The sequence below is a fragment of the Tursiops truncatus genome, chromosome 10 (genome assembly GCF_011762595.2).
Source record: "Tursiops truncatus isolate mTurTru1 chromosome 10, mTurTru1.mat.Y, whole genome shotgun sequence".
Lineage (NCBI taxonomy): Eukaryota > Metazoa > Chordata > Mammalia > Artiodactyla > Delphinidae > Tursiops > Tursiops truncatus.
In genome coordinates this window covers 30,617,637-30,631,266 of record NC_047043.1, presented here as the reverse complement: position 1 = coordinate 30,631,266, position 13,630 = coordinate 30,617,637, and the positions used below count along the sequence as shown (strand labels likewise).

Here is a 13,630-nt window from a genome sequence, read left to right as displayed (position 1 = left end):
GAAGCAAACTCCACACGGGCAGGAAGTCTGGTTGGTTCTTGCCACATTCTCAGCAACTGACCAGTACCTGTTAGCTCACTTTATCAACAAATCACCAGAGACTTCATGAAAATGAGAAGTTGTTGTTAATGGAATAAGTGACCCCAGAGAGGATGTACCTGGCTCTCATGACTTTTATGTGACAGTGAATGGATCTTGGTGGCCAGGGAGGCCTTGGTGGGCGCTCGGAACAGGCTGGCACACAGGGCCTGTTCAAGCACTCGTGGCGACGAGGAGAGCTCTGATCTGGATGCAGGGTGGCCTTTCAGCCCAGCGTGAGGGGTCAGACTAGTCATGGGGCACCCATTCCAGGCTGCTGGGAGGAGAAAGCCTGCTCTTTTTTAGGCAAAAGAACCTTCTGGAGCTTCCTATCCGCTGTGAAATACTTTTTAATGAACAATCACAGACGGGGCAGCCATGTCTTCACTTCACTAGCAGGGCCTTTTGCCAGGCCCACTTCTGCCTCCCCCAGCCCACATCTTCTTGTGTCCACTCAGAGCCCAGCCCAGGGCGGTCCTCCTCGGCTCAGCTGCTTGGCCTCCAGGCTCTAGTCCTCTGTTTACCTTCCGGGGAGGTTCTGCTCGCTCCTTCAGGGCTCCAGGCACTGGCCTGTCTGTTGTCTCTTTAGTCTCTGTGAGTCCCTGAGTGAGCCTGGATCAGAGCTTGTTGAGGGCATAGGCTCGGGCTGTACTGAGGGCAGCGTCCAGGTCAGCAGTGCTTCCGGTGCCCTGGGCCACCACTCGAGAGCCCCAGGCCTTGCCCCCCATGTGGCTGCACACAGCCAGCGCCCAGGCCTCTGCGGTGAAGGCTGGCGTGGCACTCTGGGGACAGAAACAGAAGGGGCAGTGATGCAGAGCAGCCCTCCCTGCCACCATCCACTCAATGTACCTTTGAGAGTGGAGTCATGGCGCTGAGAACCCTCTCCCGAGCCGGACACATGGTGGGGGTAATCAGGCGAGGAGACAGGAGAGGGACGGGCTGGGAATGAGTGGAGGTTGATGAATGGCTGCTACCTGTTCGCAAGAAATGTGCAGCCTGGAGGTGGCGTGGTGGGGGAGGGGGTGGGTTAGGGAGAAGGAGGTGGTCCTATCCCCACCCTGGGGTATCTGCAGAGATGGCCTCTACCCAGCTGTGGCTCCCTCGTGTGGGAGGAATAAAAGGTGTGGAATCAGAGAGCTGGACCAGGAGACGAGTGGGGTGGGAGCTGCCCTCCCTCTTTCCTTACCTGGGCCACCTGACAGGCACACAGCACCTGCCCCAGAGGCTGGGGGCTGAGTAGCAGCACAGATGTGCTGGGCGCCTGCTTACACAGCTGCCGGACCACCTTCACCAGCACCTGCACAAGGGAGGGGAGATGGCGACCTCACAGCTCCCCACACTCCCAGCTTCCTCCCTGCCAGGACTTTCCCCTCCCCAGACCCTGGGGCCATCCCCAATCGCAACACTTACTGAGAGGGACTCAGCGTAAACTGTGTCCACAATCAGGGGCCCCTCCGAGTGCTGCTGTAGCAGCTCCTGGGTTTTCTGTGCAGCCTGTGAGGCAGGAAGGACAGCACGGGGGTCGGGCTGGGAGGCAATCAGCCCCCAGTTCTGAACTGAGCCCCAGTCCAGAAATCCCCTCTCACGGCCCCCTTCCCCCAGCAAGGGTGCAGGGGTTCTGCCTAGAATGGCCTCCTTCTTTTGGGTCCCCGCTGTGTCCTTCCTCTCCCCCTTCACCTCCTCCCTTTCATCATAGCTCCAGGCCCCTGCAAATAGGCCGCTGAAGGTGAAAGGACTAAGGCTGGAGCACAGATGGGTGAGAGGGGGCGGAGGGGGGAGGATCCACGGTCAAGGAGCAGTTAGGGCTGAGTGGCGCCATCAAGTCAGCTTCCTGGAGGGAGAGTCTGAGCCAGACCTGGGAGTCGGGGGAGAGGCCCAGTTTGGCAGAGAGCAAAGTGGGGAAATGGCCTGACGATGGCACTCAGCTGGCAGGAGAGGGGGGAGCTGCCACCCCCCACCCCCCTGCCAGGCTTTGAGGCTTGTCAGCGTGCGTGCTAGAGCACCTCTGGCCCTTGCCGGGTGTGCCTGGCATGTGCCCCCCCCGGGTGCAGATGGGCCTCCTCTTACCTGCCCCATTTCCAGTTTCCGGACGGCAGTGTTGGCACGCCGCCGTAGCGCCTTCAGTGTGGCCTGAAGCTCCCGCCGCTGCCACTGGGGCATCACGGCAGTGTCCACGGCCTATGGTCAGAAGCGGTACAACAATCCCTGCCCTCCCTGAGCCACGGTCTCTGAGGCAGGGACCACCAGCAAGGCCAGGGAAGAGACCACACCCACCACATCCCACCCTGCAGACAACCGACAAATATCTGGGCCAGCTGAAGTCTAACAGGAATGCTGGGGAGAGACGGGCAGGGTCCAGGAATGCACGGGGAAGGGAACATGGTCAGGAGAGGGAGGGGACAGCTCCATGCTGGGGGTGGCCCTCACATCAATGAGTCGTCCCATCTCCTTGGATAGCCGCTGAGCCTCCACCACATCCCGGCTGCCCTGACTCAGCCGCGCTGCGGCTGCTTCTACCTCCTGGGCCAGGCTCTGGCCCACCTCTCGGGCCTGCAGGGAGGGAACCGGATGGTCAGGACTGCTTGGCTTACCTTCCCTCTCCAAGACAGGCACTCTCAACCCGTTGCTGGGCAGGACCAAGTTAGAAACACTGAACAATCAGGACCCATCAAGGTACCAAATAATCACAACAGATGCCAGCTGCCAGCAGCTGGTAGGGCCATCCTGGTGCTCAGGTATGAACACTGGTTCTGCTGCTGGGCATCCCCTGGCCTGAGAGCATCTGCTGTGTGTTCTCTGACCCCCATACACACCCAGAAGCCTCCCAGGCTCTGCTGGCGTGCTGACCTGCTGGGCCTGCTCCCCAGTGATGGCCAGCAGGCGGGTGGTGCCCTTGGCGAGCTGGCGCTCCCCGATGATGACCAGGTCCCCTATAGCCCCTGTGCGTAGCAGGTGCCTGTGGGCAGAGGGAGGGAGGAGGAAGCCGTGGTGACGACGGGAGAGAAAAGAGCAGCCTGAGCTCCAAACCAGGGGCTGGTGGCTCCAAAGACCAGGGAAGGGAGGAGGTCCAGGGCCCCAGGCCAGAGCAGGCAAGAGAGGAGTGACTCACGTCCCACAGCACAGCTCCACAGAAGTCTGCAGTGCGGCCTGGGAGGCTGGGTTCAGCGCCTGGGCCACAGGCACACCCACAGACACCACCCGCACAGGGTCTGGGTATACCTGACAGTGAGAGGGCACAGGTCTGTTAAGGGACCTGAGGGGAGGGGAGGGTGGGGGGGCGGGCAGGCAACCTCCACCCCGTGGGCTCCCCCAGCACACCTCATCCAGAGAGCGCAGGCCGGGGACATGGGCAGTGCGTGCCAGGGCCACCTCCTCCATGTACACGGCCTCATCCTGCCCCACGGCCTTCTGCACAGTGCCCTCCACTGCCCGGAGCTGCTCTGGGGTCAATGGGGCCTGGGGGCGTTGGGGGGAAACAGACAGACCAACAGGCAGTCAGCCCCATGCCTGGGAGTGATGCATGAAGAAGCAGTCGGCGTTCACTGAACTACCCCCAGGTTCTAGAACAGGGGTTAGGACATAACGTGCTCAATACACATTTGTAGAGGTGACAATTCTTTTCTTTAGAAAGCTACCTGGGGGTTGGGCCTATCGGAAGCTGCAGGCCTTTCACTAGGCACTGAAAGTTGATGGAGAGACAGAAAATGGAGGCTCTGGACTCAGGGAGCTTACAACAAGGGTCAGCCAGTGGAAGAGAAATACAGGATGGGGGAGACGCAGGAGCAAGGAGTAATCAGGTGGAACGAGATTTAGTCAGTGAGCACTTCCCAGAGGATTTGAGCCAGAGGTACAAGGAGACAGGATGGCAGTAAAGGGAGAGGGCAGCTCAGCCTGAGCAAGAATGGCCTGGGTGACAGCAGGGACAAGGAAGCTGGGTGGCTGGAGGTGAAGGGATGTCTCCACACACTGGCTAGCCTAACCCTCACTGGTGCAGGAGGAGCCTGATGGGAAGCCCCCCGCCCAACGCCCTCCAGTGACTGAACGAGAGGCAGCCCAGGCCCCCTTACTGGCCAAACTCCCACACTACCAGACTCCCTCTAAGCCCGTCGCCTCACTTGAAGGCTGCCCCTCTGTGCCCTGCTCACCTGCGTGGCCACGTCGAAGCGCAGCCACTCAGGATTGAGATGGGACCCTCGCTGCTCTGTGCCAGGGCCCAGGGCCTGCCGCAGCGCCCAGTTTAGTAGGTGGACGGCTGTGTGCTTCTCCATGCAGCTCAGACGCCAGGCCTGAAACACTTTTGTCACCCAGGGTCCTGGGTGTAGGTGGGGATGGGGAGAGAAAAGGGGCTGCAGGACGTCACGAACAGCAGGGGTGGGGTCCTCACCTCATCCACGTGCAGCTGTACCTGGTCCCCCACCTTTAGGCACTCAGGGGCTGCCACCTCATGCAGGATGAAGCCTCCGCAGACCTGCGCCCGAGCCACTGGGAACAGCACGTCCTGGGGGAGGGCAGGGCCAAGGCACTGAGTGCTTGCAGCCTCTCCCTCCCCTTGGTTCCCTTCTGGCTCAGGTCTGCCTCCTGCAGGAGGCTTTGTGTGTGAGCGGGGGCTGGGGGGGCTCACCTGCAGTCCCACCCGCACCAGGTAGCCTCGGTCGGAAGCCTGACCTCCCTGTTCGGCGTAGAAGTTGGTTTTGTCCAGGAGGAGGCCACAGCGCTGGCCTTCCCCCACGGAGGCCACGGCTGTTCCGTCCTCTGTATACAGCTGGAGCACCTGGGCCTCACAGGTGCCGAACTCTGCCAGGGCCAAGAATGGTTATCAGAGTTAGGCAGGGGCTTGGGATGCAGGAGGTGGGTCTGTGCCTTCCTTGAAGTCAACAGGCACAGGGCTGGGGGGGGACTTCCAGCTGGGGCCCCCAGAGAACCCCGGTGGCTATCCCGGGGAAGGCACAGGCCTGGTAGCTGGTCTCTGATGTCCTTCCCAATCATGGTCAGGCAAGCCCGTGGCCACCCACCTCAGTCTAGGCTCTCACCATAACCGCCACTGGGTCGCAGGGAGTAGTTGTACTTGGGGCTGTCATCGGTTGGGGGCACCCCTTGGCGCTGTAGCGCCCCCAGCGCGTGGACGTCCAGCCGCAGTCCCTGCTCCTGAACTGGCTCGGCCTGCTGTGCCCGGTGCTGCGGGACAGGCGTGTGTGCACGGAAGGGGTGCACGGAGAGTGCAATGGGACTTGAGTCTCCGGAGAGCCCTGTCCCTGCCACACAGTTGTGTGAACACTACACCCCCTCTGGAATAAGCCCTCAGGCTGGGCTGGCTGCTAGAGACCCTGGGCTGGCTCGTGAACCACCCTCGTGTGGGGGTCTCAGGACCAGGCCTCCCTCACCCACTGCTGCCCCCGACGGCCCCTCTCTAGGACCTTGTGCTGACCTCTCCCCTTCTGCTACTCTGTGTGGCCCACTGAACTAGTGTTCCCCTCCATGGACTGTGGGCGGGGTCTGAGTGAGGGGACAGACCCTACCTCAGACTCCTGTTTCCCTCAATAGCTGCAGCTCCTCCCACAAGAACTCAGGGCTGGGGAAGGGGCCAACGTGTCCCAGCAGAGCCCTGTGTGGGAGTGCCCCAGCCTGTACCTGGGCCTCCTCCTGAGCCAGCCGCTCCAGTCCAGCAGAGTCCAGCTGCACCCCTTTCTCCTCCAGCATCAGTTTCACCAGGTCCAGGGGGAGCCCCAGGTTCCCAGACAGTGACAAGGACCAAGCCACTTCAGCTATGAGAAAGGAAGACGAGGGACGGAATGGGTGTTGAGGGAGGAGGGGCAGGATGGAGGGAGGGAGAAGAAGTGAGGGAGTAGTAAGGGCCAGGGCTTTTCTGACCACACAGAAGCCACTGGGTGCCAAGCACAAGTGCCCCCTCCCCACACCGGGCAGGCCCGGGAGAGGGGTCACCTTCAGGCCCCAAAGCCAGAGCTGGGGGTAGCCCAGGGCCCTCCCTTGGCATATGTGATTTCAAAGGAGGTGAGAAGCTCATTCTCGGCATGAAGCCAGCCTTGGAAAGCAGAGACCAGAGGCAGGGCCAGCTGGGCAGCACGTAAGTGAGGAGAAGCAGGGAGGTGCTGGAGAGAGAGTACGGGGAGAGGGACATGGGGGAGGAGGCGGGATGTGAGGCCTGGGCCTGGCTTGCCTAAGTGGGTCCCTCACACCTCGGCCAGGTGCCCTGCTCACCAGGGAACACATCTGAAGGCCCCAGGCGCCTCACGGTCCGCTCGATGATCCGCCGACCCTGCTGCAGGGAGGCCAGGAAGGCCGCCTCATCCTCTGACACCAGGCTGGCTATCTGAATGGGGGCAGGGCAGGGCTGGAGCTGGGTCTCCTGAGAGGGAGCCCCTCCGTCCCCCATCCAAATCCAGTACCTGGGCTGAGTTCCTCTGCAGTTCTGGATAAGCACCTCCCTGGGGGCGGCAGACAGGGCTGAGGAGGTGTCAGAAGCAACCAGCCCACTCTGCACCTCCACCCTGGGCCTCCCTGGGGACACCTGCCGTGGAGACTCAGAGAGGCTGATGGACGGGGGACGGATCCAAATGGGGAACCAGTTTCTCTGGGGGGAGGGGCACTGATACGGGCAGAAGGGGGTCCCGAGGTCAAAGGCTCAGCAGCCTGGGCCGGAAGGCCTCCTGAAGGCTCCCTGCTGTTTGTAAGCCCACTGACAGGACGCTGGGCTGGACATTTAGGGTGGGGAACCCAGGCCGGGGCACTGTATGGGCTCAGCGACAGGCTCCCTGAGACCCCAGGGAGGCCCAGGGAAGTGAGGAAGCTCTGCCCTTACCAGTGTCTCCACCACTACAGGCACCAGGCTGCCCAGGAAGCCAGGTGGTGCCCGCAACAACTCTGTAGAGAACCGCACGGCTCGACGGAGGAGCCGACGAAGTACCAGCCTAGAAGGATTCAGAGCCCAGATGAGCCCCCAGCAGCCCCTGGTCAGCAGGGAGGGGAGAGGGGAGGGCAAGGTCCAGAGTGTGTGCTCGCTTCCCCCTCCTCCTGCCATCTCAACCCGACCCACCTCTCCATCTCCTCCCTCCTCTCCCCTGCAACCCCCAGCAGCCCCTGCCCCTGCTGTAGCCCTTCCAGACTCACGGTGCACCAGACATCCCAGGAGAGACGCCATCGGCGATGCAGATGCTGAGCGTGCGGATGTGGTCAGCCACCACACGGTACGCTGTGTCTGTGTGCCCCTCGTCTGCTGCCCCGACCCGGCCCGAGTAAGGGGGTGCCCCGCAACCCTGGGAAGCAGGAGAGGAGACATGGCTGCCGGCCCTGCCTGCCCTGGCCCAGGAGGGACACTCTCCATCACTCCTGGAGCATCTGCCCTCACCCCTAAAGCTGACCGCATCTGGAATGGCCTGGGCCAGAGAAGCTTCAAAGGTGAAAGAGAGCCAGTCCCTGCCTCCTGGGGCCCACATTCAGCACAGACAAGGAGCACAGCTGTGATCATTTACTGAATTTCTATTATCAGAACCGGGTGGGTACTTGAATGATATGGTGTCTAATCCCTAAAACTTCCTGTTCTGGGAGGTGTTAAAGTGGAAAGTGGAAAGTGGAGAAGAAAAACAAAACAAAACGAAGACTAGACCAAAAAAAAGTGGAAAAAAATCAAAACAAACAAAAAAAGAGGAAAGTGAGACTCAGAGGAGCTAAGTTCTACAAGGGCACACAATTCAAGAGCAGATCCGAGATTTGAACCAGGACTGTCCCACCCGGGTGCTCTTCATTCCCCACACCTGCCTCTACAGCCTCTATGGGCGCAGGGAAGCAGTGTGTGAGCTGTGAATACATGAAGCTGTGCCCCAAAGCAGAGTGCTTGGTTCATCCAGCTCCAAACCTGTCTCTTCCCCAAGCTTCCCCCTCTCAATAAACAGTCCTGCCATTCACCACATTACTCAAGTCAAAAACTCAGGAGCCAGGCTTGACTTTCTTTCCTCTCCCCATCCAATCCATCAGTGGGGCCTTTTGTGTCTACCTCCATGAGATCTCTCAAATCAACCTACTTTTCTCCACTTCCACTGCTACCAACCTAAGCCATACCCTATTATCTTTCCTCAACTATGAAATAGGCTCCCGATTGGTTTCTCAGCTTCTGCTCTGGTCTCCTTCCAGCCTATCCTTCACACGGCAACAGGAGTGGCCTTTTAAGAGTGTCAGTCAGATCGTGCCCCTCCTGCCTTGGAGCCCATCTACCACATTTAGAATAAAAAACTCACTTTGGACTTCAAGGCCCCACAAGATCTGACTCCTGCCTTCCTCTCTGTGGTAGACTGTTTGCAAAACTGGCCACAGTCCTCCCCTTTCCTGTGTGCATGCCACTGTGCAGCGTGACTTTACAGGTGCTTCCTATCAAGGAATAGAATTTATTTCTCCATCCCTTGGATCTGGGCTAGACTTGTGACTTGCTTTGGCCAACAGAATGTGGTGGAAATGACACTGTTCTGAGCCCAGGCCTCAAGAGGCCTCATGTGCTTCCACTCTCCTTCTTGGAACCTTGCCAAGCTGTCATGCGAACAGGCCCGAGCTACCCTGCTGGATGATAAACATACAAACCGGTCATCGCCACAGCCCTAAACTGACAGCCAGCCAACTCCCAGAGGTAGAGCTGCCTAGCAGCTGACCACAGATGTATGAGTGAGCTCATACAGGACCAAGAGGGACCCAGCTGAGCCCAGCCTACATTGCTTGTCCACAGTCTCGTACGCTATATAAATGGTTGTTGCTTTCAGCCACAAAATGTTAGGTGGTTTATTATACAGCAAGAGCGAACCCACACACACTCCAACTGTATCCCACGGGATTCTACTTTAGCTGGCTGGCCACTTTTTGTTCCTTTCCTGCACCAGGGCCCTGGTATTTGCTGTTGCCTCTGCCTGGAATGAGTTTCCTGTGGCTGATTCTTTCAGGTTTCAGCTCAGAGATATCTCCTTGGTGAGCTTTCCCCAAACATGTCATCTAAGATTCTTCTCTACCCCCGTCCCCTGCCAATTACTATCACCCAGGTGTACTGCCTATTCACAATCTGTAAACTGCTATCGTGTTCTTTTTTTTTTTTTTTTTTTTTTTTGGGGTACGCGGGCCTCTCCTGTTGCGGAGCACAGGCTCCGGACGCGCAGGCTCAGCGGCCATGGCTCACGGGCCTACCTGCTCCGTGGCATGTGGGATCTTTCCAAACCGGGGCACGAACCCGTGTTCCCTGCATCGGCAGGCGGACTCTCAACCACTGCGCCACCAGGGAAGCCCTATCTTGTTCTTTAATACATTTATTTATTACCTATTTCTTAGGCTAGAATGTAATCTCCATGATCTCTTTTCTTTTTACTGCTGTATCTCCTGAACCAAGCACAAAGATTTCACACAAAGTAGGCACTCAACACATATTTTTTGAACAAATGAAGGAAGGAAGGAGTTAGGAGGAACATCAGGTAGTAAATATGAATCGGAGCCTCAAGTCTGACACCTTTGTATCCTTGGCTGGTCACCGTCCCCACAGGCAAGAAAATATTCTGAGTTCTCAACAAAGATGGAAAGCAATGGCAGTGAGCACTGGTGAGAGCAGGTCAGAGGGGCTTCTAGAAGGGAAGAAGTGGGCTCACCTGGTGTATGGCATTGAGCAGTGGGGAAAAGAGGTCGGTGTCGTAGGTGGAGCGTCTGCCTTGCAACACGGCCAGCAGCCTTTCCAGGCCCATTCCCGTGTCCACGTGCCGCTGGGGCAGGGGCTGCAGGCTTCCATCTTTCTCTCTGGCCAGGAAGGGTATGCAAGGTGAGGCCCCCCACAGGATTACAGGTATGAGGCAGACGCTCAAGTGGCATAAAGGGATGGGGGAGGGTCCTGGGGGGCTGACAATGGGAGGAACCAGAGGGCAGTATCATTCCCCCACCCCCACCCCCAAAAGCAGACGACGATGGCTTTGGGTCCCGTCCTTTCTCATAAAGAGTGATCTCCACCTTCACCCTCTGCTTGGGCCCTTGCCTGGACCCAGGCCTCCCCTTTCTGGGACACAATTCTTTGCTTTAGAAAGAGACATGTCAAGGCTGGTAGAAAATCTTAAGAGATCATCAAGTTCAACTCCATCATATAAGAGAGCAGAGTCTGGAGAGCAGCAGTGACTAGTTTCAACTGTTATGGGCAAAGATGAGGATCTGAAAAGTGTTTAGAAATATGCCTGGCACATTGTAAATGCCGTTTAAGTGTTTGTTTTTACAAAAAATGGATGAAAGTGTCCTGACTGCCGCCTTTTTCACTTCCAGTCAGGGAATTCCCTCCTGCTCTCGCACCCCATTACCTGTTGTGCTGCATGAAGACCAGATTCCAAAGCTCCACCAGCTGGGGGGCTCCCACCCCACCAGCCAGGTCATAGTGGATCTCAGTACAGGGCCCACAAGGGCCAGTATCCCCCATCTCCCAGAAGTTCTCCTGTGGTCCAAAGGAGAGCATGCGGCTGGCAGGCACCCTGGGAAGGAAGCCAGATGGGTGGTGGGGAGACAAAGGCAGAACCTGGGACCCCCTCTGCCAGGAGAACCCTTCCATTACGCTCAGCAGGAGGAGGAACAGGGCTGACCCTACAGTATCCCAGGATATGCCGAGACTCTCTGGTAGTCTCTATTTTCCAGTCCTCTTGTGCTCCAGGAGGGGACATAAGTGGGGGTGGACTCACCCTAACTTAAGCCAGATGTCCCTGCTCTCCAGGTCCGGGCCCAGCCCAGCCTTGGGGTCACCACCAAAGTAGGAGACCCAGAGCCTGTCCTCAGGGATCCCATAGACCTGAGTCAGCAGTTCCCAGGCCATGCTGCAAGCCTCCTCCTGCAGTGCAAACCCATTGGGAAGAGGAAAATGGGTGAGAAGAAGGCCCCACTGAAGTTCCAATCAAGCCACATGAGTTCAGCCCTCAGCTTAAGACAAAACCATTTCCACTACCCACGCTGTTTCCAGAACAAGCCATGACTATTTCTAATTCTGAGTTCTTCCTGCATAGAAAGTTTCCTCCCTCTTCTGAATCCTACATTCTTTCAAGTCCCACCTTCTCCATGAAATCCTCTATCCACCCTAGCCTGGGATGATTTTTAACTCCTGCACTTTAGTATTGCTGTCTCACCATTTATTCATACAATAATTATTGACCAGCCATTAGGCAGGAGGCATAGTCCTGGCCCTCAAGGAGTTTACAACCCAATCAGGGAAACGAGACACATTCTTATTACAAGTGTTCATCTAGCACTTTGCCTCTGTGTCTGGTCTGAAGCCCTCCCTAAGCAGACTCTAAGAGCGGAGACACGACTAACCTTGACCCCTTTCTTGGCTGACCACTGACCCTTTCCTAACTCCAGGGCTTCCTGGAGACTCACCTTAAAATATACCCCCCGAAAGGCCCAATTGCCAAGCATCTCAAAGAAGGTATGATGGGAAAGGTCTCGGCCCACATCCTCCAGGTCGCTGTGGCGTCCTCCAGCCCTCACACATTTCTGGCTGTTCGCCACACGTCGGAAGCCTGCCATCTCGCTTCGTGGATCCACAGTGCCCAGGAAGATTGGCTTGAACTGGAAACAGGTGAAGGGCGAGAGAGATATCCCAGACCCTCAGCAGAAGGGAAACGTGGAGGGTGTGGAGAGAGATGGTAGTTCAGAGTGAAGGCTGACCGTGCCCCTGAGAGGCCAGGGGGGCAGATTGGGAGCGTGGGGGCGCCCATCTCTGGTGTGTCTGGGCAGACAAGGGGTAAATAAATCATGAAACAGAGACTCTGCTAGTAAAATAAGCAAGGTAAAAGAAGGAGGAATGCGTTGGTGGCTGGAAATAGAGCAAGTCTAGAGAGGGTAAGTGGTGCTCAAAGTCAAAAGCTTAGAGAACCCAGTCTAGCACGTAGCATGTGCTCAACATCTATTTTAATGAATGACTTGCCTTTATTTAAAGAACTAATAAATGAAGCCAGACTTCCCCCACGGGACTCCACACCCGCCATTCCTGGACCTAAAACTCAACCTCAACTCAGAAGTTGCCCGGTGGAGCCCTCTCCAAGCCCTAATTTGCGCCCCTATCTCGAAGCCTAACGACACACAGCCCTCTTTCCCCCGAAAGCTAGGAGCTCCGCCCTTCGCTTCTTTTGCCCAATCCCGCAACGCCTTTCTCTCAGGAACAAGTCATAAACTCCGCCCGGATCAGCGTGGCTCAGTCCCTACCTGGTTCATGCCAGCGTTGACGAAAAGCAAGCTGGGGTCGCCGCGGGGCCTCACGGAAGCGGACGGCACCAGGCGGTGGCCATGGCGGTCCCGAAAGAAGCTCAGGAAGGCGTCCCGCACGGCCGCGGCCTGGGTTGGAGGGGCCTCGGATGAGAGCGCCCGACGGCTGGGGCCCCGCCATTGCGGCGTCCTTCGAATGGCCCGCCGAAGTCGCCCGGCTGCAGCTGCCACCGACACCGCCATCTTAACTCGGGGCAATGACTTCACGGGGTCAAAGGGCAGTGCGGGATAGAAGGTAACTTGAGAAGGAGACCAGGCGTTTCCTACAGCGACGCCTGGCTACAGGAGGAGTCAAAGCAGCTTCTGCCTCCGCGTGGAGGTGATTGGGAAGGAGGCGCCTGCCAGAGTCCATCTAACACAAGCGGCCTGGAACCCAGTAGGCCCTTAATTCATTTGGCATTCAACAAATATTCATTGAGAGGTAACTGTGTGCCAGGCATTATTTTAGGCGCTTAAGGTCCATTAGTAACAAAACTGACAGGGAATTCCCTGGTGGTCCAGTGGTTAGGATTGTGGAGCTTTCACTGCTGGGGCGGGGTTGGGTCCCTGGTGGGGAAACTAAGATCCCCAAAGCCACAGGGCACAGACCAAAAAAAAAAAAAAAAAAAAAAAATTGACAAAAATCCCTGCTCTCCAGAAATATATATTATAGCAGTGATAATTATGTTTAATTTTTTCATTTACATGTTACTTTTATTTTTCTTTATTTTTTATTGAAGTATAGTTGCTGTACAGCAAAGTGACTCAGTTATACATATGTATACATTCTTTTTCATATTCTTTTCCATTATGGTTTATCACAGGATACTGAATATAGTTCCCTGTGCTATACAGTAGGACCTTGTTGTTTATACAGTTATGTTTATTAATTTTGCAAGGTTACAAATACAGTTGCAGTGAAAAGGTGTGGATTCAACTCTGTGTGGTGTATGTATACGTGTGTGTGTGTGTGTGTGTGTGTGTGTGTGTGTGTGTGTGTTTCCAGGCTGAGGGAAGAAGGCAGAGATGGCCAAGGGAGGTGATATCAGCATTCATTCAAGAGTCATTCAACTAATATTTATTGATAACTACTATGTGTCAGACAGTGTGCTGTGTACTTCCTGGTTCTTTTTGCCCTTGGCATTGGAAATGGCCATTTTGTTCTTAGGGAGTGAAGCAGGCCCTTTGGAGCAGGAGTTTAGCGAAGACAGAAGCCAAGCAGCATCTGTTCCATTATTAATTGCTTAATAACATTTGGTCTTTTAATGTGCCTGGGGATTAGAGAGACTCCAGGCCATCAGGGCAG

At 56.7% G+C, this 13,630-nt stretch overlaps 2 protein-coding genes across 18 annotated transcripts in view; one reads left to right on the top strand and one right to left on the bottom strand.

Annotated features, from left to right (window-relative positions):
• Positions 1–410: 410 nt before the first annotated feature.
• AARS2 (alanyl-tRNA synthetase 2, mitochondrial) lies at positions 411–12,528 on the bottom strand. Of its 14 annotated transcripts, none has more exons than XM_033864139.2 (22): positions 12,286–12,528; positions 11,458–11,649; positions 10,770–10,915; positions 10,398–10,565; positions 9,708–9,951; positions 7,204–7,349; positions 6,896–7,043; positions 6,483–6,521; positions 6,295–6,406; positions 5,707–5,840; positions 5,109–5,253; positions 4,700–4,872; positions 4,463–4,576; positions 4,224–4,364; positions 3,397–3,534; positions 3,188–3,297; positions 2,926–3,034; positions 2,506–2,628; positions 2,146–2,256; positions 1,489–1,572; positions 1,265–1,375; positions 411–860 (listed from the first exon to the last, which is right to left on the bottom strand). In XM_033864139.2, exons 1-22 carry the CDS (start codon positions 12,526–12,528, stop codon positions 696–698), a joined length of 3,096 nt encoding a protein of 1,031 aa, XP_033720030.1. In that variant the 3' UTR covers positions 411–695. The 14 variants fall into 14 exon arrangements, 12 of the variants coding, with proteins under 12 accessions (XP_033720030.1, XP_033720031.1, XP_033720033.1 ...); XM_033864140.2 differs by having other exon boundaries at positions 6,896–7,004; XM_033864142.2 differs by having other exon boundaries at positions 9,708–9,852.
• Positions 12,448–13,630, top strand: part of SPATS1 (spermatogenesis associated serine rich 1) — a 53,946-nt gene continuing 52,763 nt past the window's right edge. For 3 of the 4 annotated variants that reach the window (XM_033864150.2, XM_019949951.3, XM_033864147.2), the window contains exon 1: positions 12,448–12,580. In XM_033864150.2, coding sequence (XP_033720041.1) covers positions 12,543–12,580 — 38 coding nt within the window. In that variant the 5' untranslated portion in view covers positions 12,448–12,542. Of the gene's footprint in view, positions 12,767–13,630 lie in introns of all 4 variants that reach the window. The other variant, XM_033864149.2, reaches the window with a different exon arrangement.

What these genes read in the sequence shown, in the direction of transcription:
- AARS2 (XM_033864139.2), bottom strand. Translation starts at nt 12,528, where the DNA reads ATGGCGGTGTCGGTGGCAGCTGCAGCCGGGCGACTTCGGCGGGCCATT. An exon ending in AGATGGGACGACTCATTGAT is followed by an intron (nt 2,257 to 2,505) that starts GTGAGGGCCACC and finishes TTCTGACCATAG; the next exon opens with GCCGTGGACACTGCCGTGAT. An exon ending in GGAAACTGGAAATGGGGCAG is followed by an intron (nt 1,573 to 2,145) that starts GTAAGAGGAGGC and finishes CCTGCCTCACAG; the next exon opens with GCTGCACAGAAAACCCAGGA.